The 23,101-nt window shown below is 39.0% G+C and overlaps 1 protein-coding gene across 7 annotated transcripts in view; it reads right to left on the bottom strand.

Annotated features, from left to right (window-relative positions):
- BCAS3 (BCAS3 microtubule associated cell migration factor) overlaps positions 1–23,101 on the bottom strand; it is a 611,032-nt gene that overhangs the window by 565,701 nt on the left and 22,230 nt on the right. For all 7 annotated transcript variants that reach the window (XM_045984131.1, XM_045984134.1, XM_045984132.1 and 4 more), the window contains one exon: positions 16,745–16,851. In XM_045984131.1, the coding sequence (XP_045840087.1) occupies positions 16,745–16,851 (107 nt within the window). The remainder of the gene's footprint in view (positions 1–16,744; positions 16,852–23,101) is intronic.

The raw sequence follows: 23,101 nt of genomic DNA, 5'->3' as shown, positions 1-23,101 counted from the left end.
AGAGATTAACAATAATAATAAAATACAACAACTATCACAACATACTGTAACAGAAGTTATGGGAGTATCTCTCTCTCTCAAAATACCCCATTGTACCATACTTACTCTACTTGAGATGACATGAGATGATAAAATGCCTACATGATGAGGTGAGGTAAGGTGAATAATGGAGGCATTGTCCTCAAGTGTTAGATTACTGAACTCTTTTTTTTAAGATTTTATTACTTTATTAGAGAGAGAACACAAGCAGGGGGAGCGGCAGAGGGAGAGGGAGAAACAGGCTCCCCACTGAGCAGGAAGTCCAGTGGAGACCTGGATCCCAGGATCCTGGGACCATGACCTATGCCAAAGGCAGATGCGTAACTGACTGAGCCACCCAGGTGCCCTACTACTGACTTCTTGACAATATGTCAGAAGGATGATCATCTGGTTTTAGACGACAGCTGACTGTGGGTAGCTGAAATCAAGGAAAGTTAAACCACAGATAAAGGGGATTACTGATGTGGAATGTTGATAGTGGAGAGGTTGTGCATTTGTAGGAATTAAACGTGAGCTTTAATTTTTTATCTATAAAATGAGAATAACACTGAATAGTAAGTTGAGGAGCTCCTGGCTGGCTCAGTCAGTGGAGCATGCAACTCTTGATCTCAACATTTTGAGTTCAAGCCCATGATGGGTGTAGAGATTACTTAAAAGTAAAAGAAAATCTTTTTAAAAAATAGTAAAATTGACAAGATAATAGAGAATAATAGGCTATGTGCCTAAAATGTGTATGGTATATTCTGATCATTCTAATTATAGATGCTAGTATTTATATTAACATTATGAAACTTCACCAGGCAGCACAAGTGTCAAAACTCCCCCAGGCATCTCATCACTACTCTGTGCTCTATAGCACTTTATCAATGCCTCCATTGTAACTGATCTCATAGGCCAGGTTTTCTCAAACTCAGCCATACTGATATTTTGGAAGGGACAATTCTGTGTTGTAGAAGTTGTCCTAGACATTGTAGAATGCTCAGCAGCATCTCTGGCTTTTACCCACTAGAAGCCAGTAGCAACTTCCAATCATGACAATAAAACATGTCCACAAACATGGCCAAATGTCTCCTTGGGGGCAAAAGCAATCCCATTTGGGAAGCACTGACACAGACTGCAATTAAGTAGTGACATCTCACACAAGTAGAATATGATCTCTTCAAGGCTTAGGACTTAGTTATATTTGTATCCACTAATATTTGGCATAGACCCTAAAGTTTCAGTGTGGCTGAACAGAAAAATTATGGTGCTATTAATTAATAAAAATAGAGATTTTAGGAAGAAGGGGTAGATTAGGAATGGAATGGGACATGAGCAAACAGCAAATGATTATGAAATTTAATTTGGGTCTTTCTGAATTGACTCTCTTAGATGAAAATATTCAGCAAAAGACTGAAATCTTGAAACACATCTAGTAAACATATACACACATACATATATGTGTACATATACACATACATATATAAATGAACACACAGATATAACAACTAACTGCCAGACAATTTACTTGGCACCAGATATATAAAAACCATTAAGACATGACCAGAGCCCCAGGAGCCTGGGCGGTTCAGTCAGTTAAGCGACTGACTCTTGGTTTTATCTCAGGTCATGATCTCAGGGTCATGAGATGAACCCCACATTGGGTTCTGTGCTCAGTGCAGAATCGGCTTGAAATCCTCTCTTTCCCTCTCCCTTTTCCCCTCCCCCCTCTGATGCACACATGCCCACACGTGTTCTCTCTCTCTAAAAATAAATAAATCTTAAAAAAAAAAAAAAAAGATATGACCACAGTTATAGAGAGGCTTACAGAGAATTCTCCCAACTGTGGGATGCCTGGTGGCTCAGTCAATTAAGCATCTGCTTCAGCTCAGGTCATGATCCCAGAGTCCTGGGATCAAGTCCAACATCAGGGTTCTTGCTTCTCCCTCTGCCTAATGCTCCCCCTGCTTGTGCATACTCTCTCTGACAAATAAATAAATTTTTTAAAAGATTTTATCCATTTATTTGACAGACAGAGATCACAGGTAGGCAGAGAGGCAGGCAGAGAGAGAGAGGGAGAAGCAAGCTCCCCGCTGAGCAGAGAGCCCAATGTGGGGCTCAATCCCAGGAACCTGAGATCATGACCTGAGCTGAAAGCAGAGGCTTAACCCACTGAGCCACCCAGGTGCCCCAATAAATAAAATTTTTTAAATAAAATAGCAATTAAAAAGGAAGAAAGAATTCTCCCAACTGCTAATGCAAAATCAAGACTCCCAGAAAATATTAGAATGCATAGGCTAAACACACACATACACACACACACACACACACACACACACACACACACACACACAGAGAGAGAGTAAATCCCTGATACTCTTAACTACACACAACCTTTCCCCCTTAAATTATAAACATATAAGCCAGTGGTTTAAACCAGAATTTTCTCTAGAGTTGTGGTTCACAATTGAAGGTTCCCAAACCTGAAGAGGTTCTAAACCAGGGGAGGACATCCTTAATTGTCACAGTTAAGGGAGTTGCTTGGGCATCTAGCAGACAGAAGCAACAGATGTAGCTACATATCCTGCAATGTACAAGGCCAGCCCCCCATAACAAAGAATCCTCTGACCTAAAATGTCAATAATGGCAAGATTGAGTCACAAACATATAAAATTTATATTTGCATATTTTCATGTCTTATATTTTTAGATAATTTCCTATTTAAAATAGTGTTAACCCTCTAAAACAATCATTTTTTTAAGTTTTGTTATCACTTCTTATTAGTTCCCATCAAGCTAACCAATACTTTTTAAACTAGGAAAATATACATAAAGAAAAAGAACAGAAAGCAAAGGCACAGAATATGAGAACTATGTGATCAATGCACACTCTTTCTCTAGCTGTAAATAATCCCCAGACCAGACTTAAAGAATACTAACATATGGCCACTTAAAAATATTAGGACTCTGTTTCAAGATTACTCATCGTGTCTACGGATGAAAATCTGATAGGGTTCATATCCTATCAGTACACTTAAATATAGGTCAAAACAGGCAAAATGATCATAATTTATGGTGTTAAAAGTCTATGTAGTAGGTCAATTATACCTACATAAAAATTGGAAAAAACAAACTACAAAATTTTTAAAAAATCAATGTAATTGTCTATTTCCTGGTTTTGATACTGTACTATAGTTTATATAAGATGTCATCTTTGGGGCACCTGGGTGGCTCAGTGGGTTAAAGCCTCTGCCTTCAACTCAGGTCATGATCCCAGAATCCTGGGATCAAGCCCCGCATCAGGCTCTCTGCTTGGCAGGGAGCCTGTTTCCTCCTCTCTCTCTGCCTGCCTCTCTGCCTGCTTGTGATTTCTGTCTGTCAAATAAATAAATAGGATTTTTTTTTAAGATTTATTTATTTATTTATTTGACAGAGAGAGAGATCACAAGTAGATAGAGAGGCAGGCGGGGGGCGGGGGAAGCAGGCTCCCTGCTGAGCAGAGAGCCCGATGCGGGACTCGATCCCAGGACCCTGAGATCATGACCTGAGCCGAAGGCAGCGGCTTAACCCACTGAGCCACCCACGCGCCCAATAAATAGGATCTTTAAAAAAAAAAAAAAAAAAAAAAAAAAGATGTCATCTTTGGGGGAAGCTGGGTGAAGGGTACACAGGATTCTAAATAAGATTGTGAAACTTCCCATGAGCATGAGTCTATAATTATTTTTTTTAAAGATTTTATTTATTTATTTGACAGACAGAGATCACAACTAGGCAAAGAGGCAGGCAGAGAGAGAGAGGAAGGGAAGCAGGCTCCCCGCTGAGCAGAGAGCCCGACGCGGGGCTCGATCCCAGAACCCTGAGATCACGACCTGAGCCGAAGGCAGCGGCTAAACCCACTGAGCCACCCAGGCGCCCCGAGTCTACAATTATTTCAAAACAAAAGGATCTTAAAAATCAATTCAAAAATTGGTAAAAATAGACAACCGAGAGGGCAAAAATTACCTACATATATATGGTATTACTGCACTTAAGAGGGGAAAGAGTGGTCTTTTCAGGAAATGGTGCTGAATCAATTAGGTTGGTTTTTTTTTTGTTGTTTTTTTTCTTACTTTTAAGTAAAAGGAGCCTTGACCCCTGTCTCACACTATACACAAAAAATTTCAAATGAAGCATAAACCCAAAGATAAAAACAACCTCTGACAAAAAATATAGGAGGGGTGCCTGATGGCTCAGTTGGTTAAACACTGGACTCTTGGTTTCAGCTCAGGTGGTGATCTCAGGGTCATGGGATTGAGCCCCATGTAGGACTCTGTGCTCAGTACAGAGTCTGCTTGAGAGTCTCTCTCTCTCTCTCTCAAATAAATAAATAAATCTTTAAAAAGGTACAAAGAAAATATAGGAGAATATCTTCATGGTCTTAGAACAAACAAGAATACAAAAAGCATTAACAGAGTAAACCACTTAAAATCTGATCCAGATTTCTGTTATCAAAGAACAACATTAGGGCGCCTGGGTGGCTCAGCCGGTTAAGTGTCTGCCTTCAGCTCAGGTCATGATCTCAGGGTCCTGGGATCGAGCCCCACATCAGGCTCTCTGCTTGGCGGGAGCCTGCTTCTCCCTCTCCCTCTACCTGCTGCTCTGCCTGCTTGTGATCTCTCTCTGTCAAGTAAATAAATAAAATCTTTTAAAAAACAATAAAAAGAACAACATTAAGAAAGTGAAAATCTAAAAATACCCATAAAGGAGACTATTAAGACAAATGATGAAATCTGAAGATGGATTGTACATAACGTAACAGTATTTTATCAAATATAAATGTCCTGGTTTTGACAGTGCTATGTTTGTATAAGATAATGTGCTTATTCTTAGGAAATATATAATGAGTTATTTATGGAAAGGGGGTACATGGTTTCTCCTACTGATAAACGGTTCAGAAAAAATCTTCACAAATAAAAAAACTGAGAAAATAATACAGCAAATGGGGCAAAATGTCTATAACTGGTAAATCAAGGAGTCCCTTGTAAAATTTCCTAGAAGTTTAAAATTACTGCAAAATGAAAAGTATCTTTAAAACTTCATAATGAGATCCTGGTACATACCTACCAGAATGGTTAAAATTTTAAAAGTTGAAAATACCAAGGGCCAATGAGAAATAGAGAGCAGATGAAATTTTCATACATTGCTAGTGGGCATACATATTGGTAAAAGTACCTTTTTTAAGATTTTATTTATTTATTCAACAGAGAGAGACAGTGAGAGAGGGAACACAAGCAGGGGGAGTAGGAGAAGGAGAAACAGGCTTCCCGTCGAGCAGGGAGCCCAATATGGAGCTGAAGGCAGCAACTTAATGACTGAGCCATCCAGGTACCCCAGTAAAAGTACTTTGGAAAACTGGCTCTCTGTACTGAAGTTAAACATACATCTACACTACGACACTACGTAGTGTCATAGCCACTACGACATAGCAAATTTACTCTAGGTCTATATATCCAAGAGAAATGGGTGTAGTATATGTCCACCAAGAAACATATATATCAACTTCCAGAGCCACTTCATTCATAATACTCAAAAACTAGAAACAACAAAAATGACTACTGGATATATAAGGGACTTTTTAGAATGTGTTGTATTCGTCATAAAATACTTACACAGAAAAAAATAACAAATTACTGCTACACACAAGAACATGAAAGAATCCCATAACCAGGGGCGCCTGGGTGGCTCAGTGGGTTGAGCCTCTGCCTTCAGCTCAGGTTGTGATCCCAGGGTCCTGGGATCGAGCCCCGCATGGGGCTCACTGCTCAGCGGGGAGCCTGCTTCCCCCACCCCCACCCACCACCTGCTTCTCTGCCTACTTGTGATCTCTCTGTCAAATAAATAAATAAAATTTAAAAAAAAAAGAATCCCATAGCCATTCTGCTAATAGAAAGAAGCCAGACATAAAAGAATGCAGACTGTATTATCTATGACCATATTTTTTTTATGAAGTTCAAGAACAGAAAAACTAATTTCTGTCACAGAAGTCAGAATACTGGTTACTTGGAGTTACAAGGACAGTATTAAAACGGAAGAGGGACTCTTCAGAGTTGCTGGGAATATTCTATATCTTATTCTGAGTGATGTATAGGTTGTATACATATATAAAAATTCAATCTGTACACTTAAGATCTGTGCACTTTATGGTATTTACTACATTCAATAAAATGTATAACAAGAGAAAAACACTGCCTTCCCAAACTCATAACTCTGCTTATGTCCTTTGTGTCTGAAGACTATCTTCTGCTTTAGCATAGAAAAACATCAAAAATATTTCAAACAAGAAAGATTCCAATTTATGATAATAAATTTCAAACTCAGAGTGGGTATGAAATCAACAAAAGCCCATAAAGCCACTATTAAAACATAAGGAAAAATTAAACTTCAGATGCAAGATTTCTTTAAAGTGACACGGTAAGAAACACATTCGAAGCAAAAGCATTTTTCTCCATTAATACAGGTGGATTCTATAAGTTATTTCAACATTATTCTTCATTTTTGCTTTTATTCACTGCATGACTCCCAAAGGTCTTCCACTGCAGATGACTAAAGAACTGTCCTTTATTTCTCTTCCCAGTAACAAGAGACTGGACCCAACAAAATAAGGCCTCATTCTCAATGAACACAATTTTTTGATTCAGGTCCATATTCAAACCTTCTCTGCTTGCCAGTTATCCCAAATCATGGACTTTATATTGCTCCCAAATGAAACTCATAAAAATTGTTTCCTGGCTAGCAATCTTGACATGGCAAGGTCTATTGGCACCCAATATCTAATAAATAATAGACTAATTGGTATTTACCTCAACTATGCCTTCAAACATGGCTTTAGAGCCATGTTTCCCAAAAGCTTAAGTGTAAAGCTACAGACACTGAAAGCTTTAGGGCAAATACTTCCTTTCACTTTTCTTAACCCAATGTGTTAGCGACACCTAGTGTCATTACTTTTGAAGTACAGTCAAAGCTCCAAGATTAAGCACTCCAATAGCTGACTTACTGAAGCTAAAATATACATGAGTTAACATTTCGGTGCTGGAGGGGAAGTAGTAAGGGGGATAGACCAAATGGGTGATGGGGATTAAGGAAGGCACTTGTTTTTGTTTTTTGTTTTTAAGATTTTACTTACTTATTATTTGAGAGAGCGAGAGAGAGAGAGCATGAGAGAAGGGGAGGGTGGGAGGAAGAAGTATACTCCCTGCAGAGCAGGGAGCCCGATGCGGGACTCGATCCTCAGACTCCAAGATCATCACCTGAGCCAAAGGTAGTTTGCCAAAGGGCACTTGTGACGAGCACTGAGTGCTATATGTAAATGATGAATCACTGAATTCTACTCTTGAAACTATTATTACACTGTACATTAACTAGAATTTAAATAAAAACTTGAAACAAAAAAACTCTTTGAAACTAAATATATATACTACTTCATGCAACACAACTGTCATCTTTTATTTGTTGTAATGAATACATTTTAAAGATTTTCTAAGATGTTAAGAGTTTCAAAAGAGGATGAAAAAACTAAGTAGCCATTTAAACATATAGCCAAAAAGTAGGGAAAATTCTCAAGACTTTTATAAAGGTGTATCTTAGGTTTCTTATCTGCTGGATATTTTAAATGAGAATTCTTTATTACTTATACTATGCAATGCAATTTTTGTCTTATATAATGTTTAACATAATGCAAGTCAAAGTCTAATAATAAAATTACATTTCTTCTAAAACTATGCCATCTTACATACCAGGTCGCACCAGCCCCAAGTCAAAACCCTGGGAACATCTTTACTCTTCTCTCCTCTTTAATGACTTACCAGATACCACCACAACAAATTTAGTTCAGGCTCACAACATCCCACATTAGGACAATGCTGAAATTGACTCCTAACTGGCCTGATAACCTTTTCTTTTCTCCTTAGTCTCTATCCATCCGACCATCACTGCAAGATAAATCTTTATTAAATATGGACTTTGGAATGTATTTCTTGTTACTCAAGATTTTTAATGAGTTCATAGTGGCTGAAAGATCAATAAATCCAAGTCCTCATCCTGCAATTCAAATTTCTTCTGTGAAACTTCTATATCTCATTCTATGTCCAGAGAGCATATAACCACTAAAATGAATATTAATAATCATAGAAATGATTGTCTGTGTTAAATGAAATAACACATGACTACACAACATCTAAAACATACCCACTCTCATAAACAACTCCTCCTCCACCTGGATGCCCTGTTGACAGTGTTTGTCTAACCATGTCATGAATGCCCGATTATTTAGTTTTTCATTTCCATTCTGGCACAGACTCTTCCATAAGCCACAGACACATATTTGGATCATGTTCAGCTGGCAGATAACTATCAATGTCTAAAAGCTTGCTCTCATTTCCTGTACTTATTTTGTTGCATACAGCAACAAACATTTCACTACGACCAGCACCACCAGTCCACGGTCCAGAAACTTAAAACCAAACTCACTATCCTTCCACTCCCATTTGTGCTTCATACCATCACTACTTTTGTAAGACACATCACTGTCTAATCACTGAAAGTCCTCAAACGGCTTCTCCAACTCACTATTTTTAGTGAGGAAAAAGTATACAGATAGGAGCGCCTGGATGGCTCAGTGGGTTAAGCCTTTGCCTTCGGCTCAGGTCATGATCTCAGGGTCCTAGGATCAAGCCCCGAATCGGGCTCTCTGCTCAGCAGGGAGCCTGCCTCCCCCTCTCTCTCAGCCTGCCTCTCTGCCTACTTGTGATCTGTCAAATAAATAAATAAAATCTTTATTTTAAAAGTGTACAGATAATTCCTAAAAGATATTCAAATGGCCAAAAATACATTAAAAGTATTCTAACATTATTAGCCATCACAAGGTACCTCCCATCAGAATGGCTAAAATTAAATAGATAGACAACACCGAATGTTGATGAGGTTTATGAGGTTATGGAACAACGTGTACACTGCTAGGGGAAATGTAAGATGGTACAACTACTTTGGAAAAAGGTTTGGATGTCTGTTATAAAACCGACCACATTCCTACCCTATGAAGCTGCAATTCCACTTGTAGGTCCTTACCTAAGAAAAATGAACAGACCACTTTACAAAAATACTTACGGAAGATCTTCACAGCAGCTTTAGTCAGAAAAGGCAAAAGCTGTAAAGAGTCCAGCTATCCATCATTAAGAGAAGGGATAAACTATGGTATGTTCATACACCAGAGTATTATTCAGCAATAAAAAGGAATAATAAGGGTGAATCTCACAAACACACTGAGTGAAGAAAGCCTTACACACACAAAAATGCATACAGTATAGTAATAGCACAGGAAGTTCTAAAACAGGCAACACGAATCAACCATGGGGGGGAAGAGGGGCACCTGGGTGGCTCAGTGGGTTAAAGCCTCTACCTTCAGCTCAGGTCACGATCTCAGGGTCCTGGGATCAAGCCCTGCATCCAGCTCTCTGCTCAGCAGGGAGCCTGCTTCCCTTCCTCTCTCTCTCTGCCTGCCTCTCTGCCTACTCCAATCTCTGTCAAATGAGTAAATAAAATCTTAAAAAAAAAAAAAAACAGTGGGGGGAAGACATGAGAACAGTGGTTGCCTCTGCACCGGATAGAAAAAAATTTAATTGGGAATAGGCAATGAGGGAAATTTCTTCAGTGATAAGCACATTCTACATCTTGACAAAGATTTGGGTTACTTAGGTGTATATACTTGTCAATGCTTAGGAAATGGACATAATACAGATGTGGTGAAAAGAAGGGCCACATGTACCCCAATGTTCATACCAGCAATGTCCACAATAGCCAAACTGTGGAAGGAGCCAAGATGCCCTTCAACAGATGAATGGATAAAGAAGATGTGGTACATATATACAATGGAATATTACTCTGCCATCAGAAAGGATGAATACCCAACTTTTGTATCAACATGGATGGGACTGGAGGAGATTATGCTGAGTGAAATAAGTCAAGTAGAGAAAGTCAATTACCATATGGTTTCACTTACTTGTGGGCATAAGGAATAGAGCAGACATTAGGAGGAGGAAAGAAAAAGTGAACTGGGGCAAACCGGAGGGGGAGATGAACCATGAGAGACTGTGGACTCTGAGAATCAATCTGAGGGTTTTAGAGGGGAAGAGGGTGGGGGTATTGGTGAGTCTGGTGGTGGGTATTAAGGAGGGGATGTATTGCATGGAGCACTGGGTCCTGTACATAAACAGTGAATCTTGGAACACTGCATCCAAAACTAATGATGTATTTTATGGTGACTAACATAACACAATAAAAAAAATTTTTTTTTAAAAAGGAAGTGGACATATTAAGATTTCGGTATCTAACTGTGTATATACTTTAACAAAAAATAATCAAATACTGAATTCTAGTTAATGCATGCAAAAGTGGCTGGGGGAAAGTCTACTGATGTTTGCAATTTACTTCAAAATGTGTTGAATGAGGGGCGTCTGGGTGGCTCAGTTGGTTAAGCAACTGGCTTCAGCTCAGGTCATGATCCTGGAGTCCCGGGATCAAGTCCTGCATCGGGCTCCCTGCTCAGTGGGGAGTCTGCTTCTCCCGCTACCCACTCCCCGCTCTCTCTCTCTCTCTCTCAAATAAATAAATGAAACCTTTTAAAAAAAAAACATGTTAAATAAATGTTAAAATGTGTTGAATGAGATGGATGTGAAATAAAGGAAGTACCGTAAAATTTAACGCTTCGATCTAGGTGGGGAATATACTTGTTTTCACTGTAAAATTGTTTCAACTTTGCTCTGTATTTACAATTTTTGAAATCCATGTTTGACCAAGCTCTAGCCCACCACCACCTCTCAGACATCCTCCCCCAGCATTCGTCACCTTGCCCGCACACCTCCAGCTGAATGGCCTCCTTGCTGTTCTTGAATATAGAGGAAACATAATCCTCGCATGGAGTATTGACTTTGAATGCTCCTCTATCAAATACCCAGAAGGATCACTCCTCCACACTTTTGCTCAAAAGATCTTTGAGAGAGACCTTCCCAGACCACCCTGTATGATACAACAACCCACCGCAACATCCACCACCCCACCCTAACGCTCATTACCGGCTAGCATGCTACATGCTTGCTCATTATCATCTTCCCCACCTACCTAGAATGGAAAGTCTGCAAGAAAAATGATTTTGTTCTGCTCATTGTTGTTTGCCCAGCACCTTGAACTGGGTCTGGTTTGTAAAAGGCAATCAATAAATCTTCACTGAGCGAATGAATTAATAAATAAATGGGGTAAATGTAAGTGGCGTGGCTTTACAAGAATGCAATCTGGCAAATCTATCAAGAGCCTTGGTGTATCTACTTTTATCGATCTCTCCAAATGACATGATCATAAAAATATGTATCTCAATATTCTTAAAGAAGAAAAAAAAACTTAAGAAATCTAAATCAATGTCCAACCATAGAGTAAAGAACGTTTCCACCTCAGAGCCACTGACTTTACTGTATGCTGTTCTAAGCTTACCCTCGCTAAATCTTAATTTCTAGGCCACTTCCTTATTATTGTGATCTTTTTCTTTTCTTCATATTACAACATAAATTGCATATTATTTTTATTTAAATCCATCTTTCCTACTAGCTCCATTAGACCAAATACCATGTCTGTTTTGCTCAAAATACATATTTTATCCCAGATCTGTGCTGAATAAATGAATGCCCTTTTTTCTCCTTTTTTTTAAATTATTTAATTAACTATTTATTTATTTGACAGAGATCACAAGTAGGCAGAGAGGCAGGCAGAGAGAGAGGAGGAAGCAGGCTCCCCGCTGAGCAGAGAGCCCGATGCGGGGCTTGATCCCAGGACCCTGGGATCATGACCTGAGCTGAAGGCAGTGGCCTTAACCCACTGAGCCACCCAGGCACCGTCTCCTTTTTTTTTTTTTAATATTTTATTTATTTGACAGAGAGAAATCACAACTAGGCAGAGAGGCAGGCAGAGAGAGGAGGAAGCAGGCTCCCCGCTGAGCAGAGAGCCCGATGTGGGGCTCGATCCCAGGACCCCGGGATCATGACCTGAGCCGAAGGCAGAGGCTTTAACCCACTGAGCCACCCAGGCGCCCCCCTCCTTTTTTTTTTTAAGCAGGCTCCATGACCAGCGTGGAGCCCAGCATAGGGCTTGAACTCACAACCCTGAGATCAAGACCTGAGATCAAGAGTTTGATGCTTAACCAACTGGCCACCCAAGAGCCCCAGTAATGATCACCTTTTAAGTCCTCATAGTTCATGGCACCAAGTTGGTCTATGTATAACACTGGGAGGATAAAAATAAAATCAAGAATGTAAGTAGGACATATTAAGATGACTACAATAAAAACTGAGATAACAGCTCATAGAATTCAAGGAATTGTGAAGGAAGAGTACAGAACAGCTTATTTTTTCATATGAATCACACAAAACTATTCGATTTTTAATCCACATACAATCTTGATTTTTTTTTTAAAGTTAAGGATTTCAAGCAAGAGAACCTATATTTAGGGGCACCTGGGTGGCTCGGTGGGTTAATAAGCCTCTGCCTTCGGCTCAGGTCATGATCTCAGGGTCCTGGGATCGAACCCTGCATTGGGCTCTCTGCTCGGCGGGGAGCCTGCTTCCTCCTCTCTCTGCCTGCCTCTCTGCCTACTCCGATCTCTGTCAAATGAATAAATAAAATCTTAAAAAAAAAAAAAAAGTGGGGGGAAGACATGAGAAAGTGGTTTCCTCTGCACCGGATAGAAAAAAATTTAAATGGGAATAGGCAATGAGGGAAATTTCTTCAGTGATAAGCACGTTCTACATCTTGACAAAGATTTGGGTTACTTAGGTGTATATACCTGTCAACGCTTAAGAAATGGACATAATACAGATGTGGTGAAAAGAAGGGCCACATGTACCCCAATGTTCATAGCAGCTTGTGATCTCTGTCAAATAAATAAATAAAATCTTTAAAAAAAAAAAGAGAGAGAGAACCTATATTTATATGACCAAAAAGAGGCAATGAGATTGTTAGGCATGAGCGGGAAAAGGGCCTGTTTATCCAGAACATCAACAAATAATCACACTTTCTTATGTGACATCAGATGTGTTGAGAGAAGGGACCTGATAGCTTGGGAAAGTGGAGAAGGCTGGTGTTTCCCTCCAGCCACCCCATATACAGAGTGGTAGGAATTGGGCAGTACAGCAACTACTTCTGGGCAGTTCTGATCCTAAGCAAACTCCGCTTAACCATATGTTGAGACACCATTTAGCCTTGTTCAAGTTTGTGCAATTCATAAACGAACAATTTTTTAAAGGTATAACCAGGATCTGTTTACTTTCTTAATCTGAGACTCACAGGTTATATAAAATCAAGAGGAGGGAACCCTGTTTCACAATCTTGAAGCAAAAAAATCGAGCTATGGCTTGGACAGGGATTGACTTCCCGCCCACTCACACATACTCAAAAGCAAATATGATTTATGGTCTGCAAAGATTCCCTAAGAGCCAGGATTATTTCTGGGTTGACCAACATAAGCTCCCCACTGTCTAGCACATGGTAACACTTAAATGATTACTGAATAACTGACGAGTGATAAACAAGTTTTGGAAGGGTTTAGTTAGTAATGGGTTACAGTCACAGTAATCTATAAAAGATGAAGAGTTGAAGGCACATTGTAAGCTTATATTATGAAAACTAAAACTGAACTGCCAAAGTACTTGCAGGGATTTTTTTGGTATCACATTTGGGGAATAATGAAGTACAGCTCTAAGATCAGAGGCTCTGAACCTGAAGTCAGATAGAACTGGGTTTGAATTCCAATTTCAACTCTTACAAGTGGTATGACGTTATCACCTGTGAAACAGGGTAACTTCTACCTCACAGTCTATGACAGATGAGATTATGTGTCTGTAAAATGCTTTGAACATAGTAAGAGCACAATCAATGTAACAGAAGGAGTTCATTTTCCCAACCTCCTAATTCTTGAAACAGTCCTCACAGGACTATAATACTACAATAATAAACAACCAGCTACTGAATATTGAATGAAGAAAAGATTATTTGAGTCTCTCAAAATGCAATCTGGGCATAAGAATTATGTTAAGGAGGTAATTTAAATTACTCAGAAGACCTTTAAGTCACTCAGAGATAGACACAAGTTAACTTTAAAACTATTAAAAGTGATACCTCTAATTATAACCGGAACAAGTGGGTAGCCTGAGTACCACCAAAGGAATGTACTCGGTCCAGTCAACACCCCTAATCACACAGGCTCAACCTTCTTGTTAAAGCTCCAGCTTCCCCTCCGCCTTCAAGTCTGTCAACAGTGTAATGGATCACAATATTGTATCTATTAATAAGAAAAAGTTACATTTACAAAATCTCTTCCCCTGATCACAATCTAGTTGTTTTTCTCTTGGTAGGGAAAAAAAAGAAAAAAATACAAAAAACACTGCCTAATTTTAAGTCCTCTGTCTATGCCTTCAGTGTGATACTTAAATTACAAACAGCATGCAGGGCCATGAAAAATGTCAACCTACACATCCCAAAAGGCAGAAGAAAGAGGACACTCATTTCACAACACACCAGCATACTATCACTGCAAAATAAAGCCAATCTTTAAAAAGAAGAAATATAAAATCCCTAATCCTAAATAACTAATAGTATCATACATAATTACATGATTAGATGGAAGACCAAAGTTCATCAGCAGTGACTTATCGAAGACTAAATAACTTTTTACTTAAATTATTAAAGAATTATGAAGTCCAATGTGATCATTACTTAATAATCTTTATGCCACTGAGGCCAAATTCTGCACTCAAGAACATCCTGAATTCCTTTAAATTTAACATAATATACTATGTTTTCCTATATACCTTTTAAGAAAGAATGATATTACCCAACAGAAGAGGTGGGAAGAACCCTAGCTGAAACACACACATACACAAGGGGTTCGAACAATTTGGTGAGTGAATTTATTAAAGGTACAAAAAGCCCTGAGCCTCCAACTGCAAAAGAACCACGGAACAGAAGTCCACCACCACCCCCGTCCCGCCCCCATCCACTGGAGAGATTTGATATTTCGGCCAGGCCAGAATGTAAGTACAAGCCAAAGTATGCAATCCGTACTACAGTTCACTCAGCTGTGATCCTACCAAGCCTCCGTCTCTTTTAGGACATTTTATTTTTGGTCATCCCAAAGAGGAACATGTAGGATTTAAGAGGCAAACTAGGACCAACATTAGGCTATTTTAAACACTTATCATAATTGAAATTTATCTTTCATAGATACACAGACATAAAATAACCTTTGTTCAAATTCCTGTACTACATCATTATGTCTGATCGCAGGAAAAAAGAGACACCCAATGTTGTGCAAAAACAATGAATACTGTTACGCTGAAAAAAATAAATAAAATGGAAAAAAAAAGATAAAAAAAAAAGAGAGACACCCAAGCTTTTTCAATATAGGGAACAAATTATATAAATCAAGGAAAATCCAAATAATGGAATTATATGCAGCTTTTAAAATTCCGTGAAGAAGGGGCGCCTGGGTGACTCAGTGGGTTAAGCCGCTGCCTTCAGCTCAGGTCATGGTCTCAGGGTCCTGGGAGCGAGCCCCACATTGGGCTCTCTGCTCGGCAAGGAGCCTGCTTCCCCATCTCTCTCTGCCTGCCTCTCTGCCTACTTGTGATCTCTCTCTCTGTGTCAAATAAATAAATAAAATGTTTTTAAAAAAATTTTTTTTAATTTTAAAAAAATTTTTAAAATTTTTTAAAATTTATTTAAAATAAAATAAATTTTAAATAAATTTTAAATAAAATAAAATAAATTTAAATTTTAAAAATTTAAAATTTAAAATTAAAAAAAAAACTCTCTGAATACTGACATTATAAGTACAATACAGCAAGGTACAGACTAAGTTGTATAATGTTGTGCTCCCATCTGTTAGGGAGGGCAGGGAGGCAGAAACAAACTTATTTATGTTTTTATTTACATAAAACATAGCTATAAGGATACATAGCAAACAAGAAACCCAGGGTGCCTCAAAAGGAAATGGGAGACAAGGATGAGAGGGAGTTTTTGTTTGTTTGTTTAAGATTTTATTTATTTATTTGACAGAGAGATCACAAGTAGGCAGAGAGGCAGGCAGAGAGATGGGGGAAGCAAGCTCCCTGCTGAGCAGAGAGCCCAATGCAGGACCTGATTCCAGGACCCTGGGATCATGACCTGAGCCAAAGGCAGAAGCTTAACCCACTGAGCCATCCAGGCGCCCAAGAGGGAGTTTTTTAACCTTTCATAACCTCAAGAATTTTGTACCACATGACTGTTTTAACTGATTCAAAACACTGATTTTTAATGACTGCTAATTTTAAAAAAACAAAAGAAAAAGCCTTCTATAAGCTTGTTTACTCCTTTGGAAAAAGGGAGAGAAATAATAATAATACCTACTCAATAGAGTTACTAGGATGAAAAAATGAGATCTTACATGTAAGGTGATTCCCACAATTCCTGGCCTGAGGTCACAAATCATTTACAGCCCCTCTGTCCCCTCACTTGCCCCTTGTTCTTTGTGGCCTATTACACACACAGCAGCCTATCAGCAAATGCTAATGAAGTAAATGGATGAGACCTTACAGAAAGTATGGCCAAGGTTCACATCAGCGAGCATGCTGCCCAGTATTATATCTTAGGGATTCAACCTTCTCCAGACTTACCGGAATGCTCCAGACCTGCATTCCATCACTGTAGCCGATCATAATCAGCAGAGGTGGCTCATTCCCAGTGCTGTGTATTTCATGAAATTCCATATTTCTTGACGTATCTGCATGAGAATTAAACCACAAAGAAGCAAATCAAAAAGAAAACAGCTACACTTCTTTAATATTATTAGTCTAACAACTGTTTATATTGTTTTTCAGTAAAAATTAAGTGTTTGGAAGACATCATTTGTAAGAAAGTGAACAGGAAGCTGAAATGATAAAACCAGTAGTTGGGTTTATTTTTTTTTAACAGTACCTATAATTATCTGCACAAGTAAGATTTTTTTTTTTTTTAATTCTCACTAGAGGGGCACCAGGGTGGCTCAGTTGGTTGGACATCTGCCTTTGGTTCAGGTTATGATCTCTAGATCCTGGAATCCAGCCCTATGTCGGGCTCCCAGCTCAGGGGGAGTCTGCTTCTCTCTCTCCCTCTCCCTCTCCCCGCTTGTGCTCTCTCTGTCTTTCTCTCTCTCCCTCAAATGAATAAATAAAATCTTTTTATTTTTTTTTAAGATTTTATTTATTTATCTGACAGAGAGAGAGATCACAAGTAGGGAGAGAGACAGGAGGAAGCAGGCTCCCTGCTGAGCAGAGGGCCCCATGTGGGGCTCAATCCCAGGACCCTGAGATCATGACCCGAGCCAAAGGGAGAGGCTTTAACCCACTGAGCCACCCAGGCGCCCCAATAAATAAAATCTTTTTAAAAGAAAAAAAAAAGTGACTCCTTTTAAAAAAAAAAAATTCTCACTAGAGAACTTGGGAATATTAATACCAGGAACAAAACCAGAATCTATAAATGATACATGAAAAAAAAATTTTACAAAAATTAATTAAATATAAATATGAACCTACTAGACTTTCTATTATTTATATGCTTAACAGTGGAAGACAAGTTATGTTCCTTCATATTTAAGAATTTAATTCTGATATACCTGAACATTGGGCATATGATCCACTACAAGAGAATTATACTTTAATCACTTCCAATTCACATCAATGAATATTAAGCATCTGTTATATAGTATTATGAAAGATATCCTTCCTGAACAAAATTATTGCACCTCACAAAACACGAATTCAAGCATTCTAGTCTCAAATCATGACCTTATCCTCTAGCGAGTTTTCTCAACCACTTCCATTATGATCTAACTTCTGGTCCACCAACAACCCTGCCCTCTCCCTGTTTTTCGGACACCTTATGTTGACTCTCCTTCCATCTTATGGTCTTTGATCAATCATCTCAGTAACTTCTGCCAATAATCTACAGTCTAATCTCTCTTTATGGGATCTCTGCATGACACCCATCTCGCAAAATACCAATCCCAGATGAACCCAAGTACCCGCTATCTTCGTACACACTACGGCAATCAAGTATGCTACAGGAATATCACACAATTAGACAGAATTTGGTACCACTAAAATAAATTTATCTCTACAAACCTCACTGGACCCTCAAAACAGCACAGCACATTTATTCTTTTTTCTGGAACGTCACCTATAATTTCTTCAATGACTTTCTTAAGCTTTCTCCAAGCCCTGACTCCACCCAGTCTCTCCTTACTGAGCAGACAGTCTGTCACAGACGGCACAGAGAAACCAGAAATCTGTTGCTGAAGACCCGAGTGCATTGGTACCACTCTGTTCTCATTCCATCCCATTACAAATAGTTGTCTTTCCTTCTCTCTAGAGTAAATTTCTGCATCTGTGCTTTGGATCCCATCCTCCCCAACCTTCTCAGGAGCCTTTTTCTAATCATTTCTGTCCTGTATCTTCAATACTTTCCATGCTACTAGATATTTTCAATGAGCACTTGAATATGCTGAAGTGTCTCCTACCTTTTAAAAAATTTCAAGTAAATCAGTGCCAGGGAAATTTAGATGTAAAAAACAAAGGTGAAATTACATGAGTGGATAATGTAGAAGGACACTTTCGTCATCATGGTACAGGGAAAGACTTCTTAATAGGACACCAAAAAACTCTTTGCATAAAAGATTGGCAAGGTCTACTACATTATTCTTACATTAAAACGGAGAAGTCCTGGGCGCCTGGGTGGCTCAGTGGGTTAAGCCGCTGCCTTCGGCTCAGGTCATGATCTCAGGGTCCTGGGATCGAGTCCCGCATCGGGCTCTCTGCTCAGCAGAGAGCCTGCTGCCCTCTCTCTCTCTCTCTGCCTGCCTCTCTGTCTACTTGTGATATCTCTCTGTCAAATAAATAAATAAATAAATAAATCTTAAAAAAAAAAACGGAGAAGTCCTGCTAATCATCAGCCACCCTTACCAGAAAAGTGAAAAGGCAAGCCACAGCAGGGGAGAAGAAACTTAGAACAAGTATAACCCCACAAGGACTGATCTTGTACATATAACAGTTAAAAATCAGTATGAAAAAGGTAAGTCACTAGAAAAACAGGCAGGAGACATGAAAAAACACTTCAAAAAGGAGACATTCAAATAAATCCACCATCAATAAGCATGAGAAGTGGCTCAATCTCATTTGTAATTAAAGAAGTGCTGATTAAAACCACAATGACAAAACCAAGTGTTGGCAGGATATGGAATAAAGTACTGCTTATTTACTGCTAAGGAATGTAAATCAGTACAACCAGTTGGGAAAACAGTTTGACAACATATGCCCACATTGAAGATACAATGCCCTTTGACCAAGTAGCTCTAATCTAGGTATTTACTCATTAGAAAAAAGAGCGTATATACGCCAAGAGACAAGCACAAGAATATTCACAGCAGCACTATTTGTGGGTTTTTTTTAAGATTTTATTTTCTCAAGTATTCCCTATACCCAACATGGGGCTCAAACTCACAACCCCAAGATCAAGAGTCACCAGCCAGGGGCACTTGGGTGGCGCAGTGGGTTAAGCCTCTGCCTTTGGCTCAGGTCATGATCTCAGGGTCCTGGGATCGAGTCCCGCATCAGGCTCTCTGCTCAGCAGGGAGCCTGCTTCCCCCCTCCCCACTCTGCCTGCCTCTCTGCCTGCTTGTGCTCTCTCTCTCTCTGTCAAATAAATAAATGAAATCTTAAAAATAAAAAACGCTAAAAAAAAATAAAAAAATAAAAAATAAATTAAAAAAAAGAGTCACCAGCCAGGCTCAGTTAGCAGCGTTACTTGATAAGAGCCAAAAGTTGGAATCAATCCAAATGTCCATCAAAAGGAAAGTGGACAAGCACAGCAGTACACTGAAACAATGGAACACTACTCACCACAGAAAAAGAATGAACCACTGTCATACAAAAGGCATGAACCTCACAGACAAAATGAGCAAGAGAAGCCAGACACAAGAAAACTAGATAGCAAATAATTCTATTGGTATGAAATGCAAAACCATGAAGCAATTAGGTAACAATACTCTATCTCTTACCCTAGGTGATGGTTACACAGGTGCTGGATTTGTAAAACTTCATTCACTGATCTACCCTTTTGTATTACTTACCATGACATATTTGCACAATAAATAAGGCTTTAAAAAAATCATAAATTGAGGGGCGCCTGGGTAGCTCAGTGGGTTAAGGCCTCTGCCTTCGGCTCAGGTCATGATCCCAGGGTTCTGAGATCGAGCCCCACATCGGGCTCTCTGTTCTCTGCCTGCCTCTCTACCTATTGGGATCTCTGTCTGTCAAATAAATAAAGTATTTTTTTAAATCATAAATTGAAACAATAAAACCCTCTCCCTTTATTTGACTTCATTACTGTCCTCTCCTTCTAGAAGATGAACTCGATTAAGTTGTAATTATCATCTATACTTCATCTCTCATTCACCCCAAATCCATTTCAAAATGGTTTCTGCCCCCAACACTCCTCCCAAGTGACTTCTGCTGTGGTCACCAGTTATCTCCAAGTTGCTGAATGCAATGTACATTTCTTAAGCCCATCTTGTTAGACTATTTAGCAGCTATAACCAACACTCACCATCTTATCCTTAAAATATTTTCCTTTGGTTTTCCAGGTATAACCTTGTCACTCTAATCATTCTATGACCACTCCTTCCCCTGACTCATTCCTTTCCACCTACTCTTTAAATATTGGAGTTGTTCAAAGCTAACTAACTCCTAAACACTGTTCACGCAGTATAACCTCCAAAGTGGAGACGTCTCATTCCATCCACTGCTTCTCTTAGTATCTGCTAGTGACTTCCTCAACATAGGTTTTTGGATGTCTCAGTAGAAGATCATGATTTCCAGGGCGCCTGGGTGGCTCAGTGGGTTGGGCCTCTGTCTTCAGCTCAGGTCATGATCTCAGGGTCCTGAAATCAAGTTCCGCATCAGACTCTCTGCTCCACAGGGAGCCTGCTTCCTCCTCTCTCTCTCTCTGCCTGCCTCTCTGCCTACTTGTGATCTCTGTCAAATAAATAAATAAAATCTTTAAAAAAAAAAAAATCATGATTTCCTCCACAAACCTGATCTTCCTCCGGGGTTCTCTATTTTGGTAAATAGCATGACTATCCAGCCAGTTGGCAAAGTCAGGAATCACCTTCTTCCTTTCCCCTAACAATAAATCTATCAGCAATCTATCACCTCTGTCTTCCTAAACAGCTCTCTGCTTACACCACCACTACTCTGTCCGTTCAAACGTAAACTCCAAAAGTATAAAATGGCTTCCTACATCCATTGTTACCCACCAACTCCATACAAAAGAGTACTTTTTTACAAAATATAAATAATGACATATCTCCTCACCTCCATCCTCTATATTAGTGACTTCCTGTTACCCAAATATAAAGATCAAAATGCTCAACATAGCTTATAATCAGTAATTTTTAATACTGATTTTCATTTGACAGGAATTCACTGTTACAAAGTTAACAGCACATGATTCTATCTCCAGGAAAATTCAGAATTATAAACTTATTCTCCAAAGGCGTAATTCTCTTTATACCTAACATTTACATGGTCTTTTATAGTTTTCAATGTGCTGTGATATATAGATCAGCTAATCTGACAACAATCCTGTTTTATGTGCAGAGCACGAGCCAATTTCATTTTATCATTGACGAGAACAAATTAGGTATAATGTACTCAAAGCTGAAAAAGAAATCTCAGGATTCTTGACACTCAGTCCAGTCATCTTTCTACTACAGCTACCATCTTGATCACAGGTTGTTACTTTTTGAAGGGCTCAAATGCCACATACAAAACCCTGAGGTCATTACATGAACAAAATCTCCTTTCCCTTATTTTAGATTCTGCCCATTAACTTCTACTATTTTTCATTCTCTAGATGGTGGTACAGCAGACTTTATCACTCTGTAATGGAACTCCTAATTTTGTAAAAATTGAGGTTATTCTCCAAAACTGTTACAGCTTTAAGTAATCCTTATTCTTTGACTTTTCTTTATATCCTCTTTTATACCATCACTGGTTATTCTAATCATAACTGTTCTTTATCTTTTTTACTGGTTTCTTTATCCTTATTTGCTCCCAAAATATGGACTGTACAGTCTTTCCTATAAAGACATGTAGCATTCTTCTGTGGTTTTAGTCAACTACAACATTCTCCTTTCATTCACCCATCCTCCAAAACCTTGACCACTCAGTATACTCTCCCTCCTTAGAAAAATGTTTGCAACTGGGGAATGCAGGCCCACTGGGTGTTCTGATCATCTAAAAAATCAAGGTATAAAGTGAAATTATATCTTTCTCCCAAACCAGCTGCTTCTGTATTCCATGTGTGTATTAATAGCAGCAGTGTACTGCCAATACTCAGTCTAAAAACTGGGAAGTCATTTTTAGTAGATGCTAATAGGTGAATGAGGATTAAGGCAGGAAAGAACGTTCAACCAGAAGGCCCCCTGTACAAAGATCCTGAGGCATGAAAAGTTCTGTGCCATTAATAACCTGAAAGCCAAGCAGGGCTGAAGCATAGCTTTTGAGGGAACATAGTTAGATGGGAAAAGGAGCAAGAAACTGAACCATTTGTGAGACATACAAGTGCAATGTCTAGGGGGTAGCTGACATGTGGAGCACTTCAGAGCTGCTTGCAGCAGCTATTGTCTTTGTATGCCCCACACACTTCTTACTCTATGCCACCCCCTTTTCTGGTAACTGGTATTACTCCCCACTGAGCACAGGAACCAAGCACATAACCAGCTAGCCAATTCTAGTATTACATCCTCGGCCACTGAACTATTCCAGTAACTGGAAGGTAATCTTTCTGGACACTCAATGAGTACGTTTTCCTTTTTGATCATATAGTATAATCATAAAGGTATAATCAGGGAGCTTTAACCAATCATGGCTCCAACCTCATTAGAGAAGTCAAAGAAGAGAAGCAAGCATTCAGAAAGAAGTAGTAACAAGAAGTGA

Source organism: Meles meles, chromosome 18, assembly GCF_922984935.1.
Source record: "Meles meles chromosome 18, mMelMel3.1 paternal haplotype, whole genome shotgun sequence".
NCBI lineage: Eukaryota > Metazoa > Chordata > Mammalia > Carnivora > Mustelidae > Meles > Meles meles.
The sequence above is the reverse complement of the archived record's forward strand: the minus strand, read 5'-3'. Positions and strand labels throughout refer to the sequence as shown.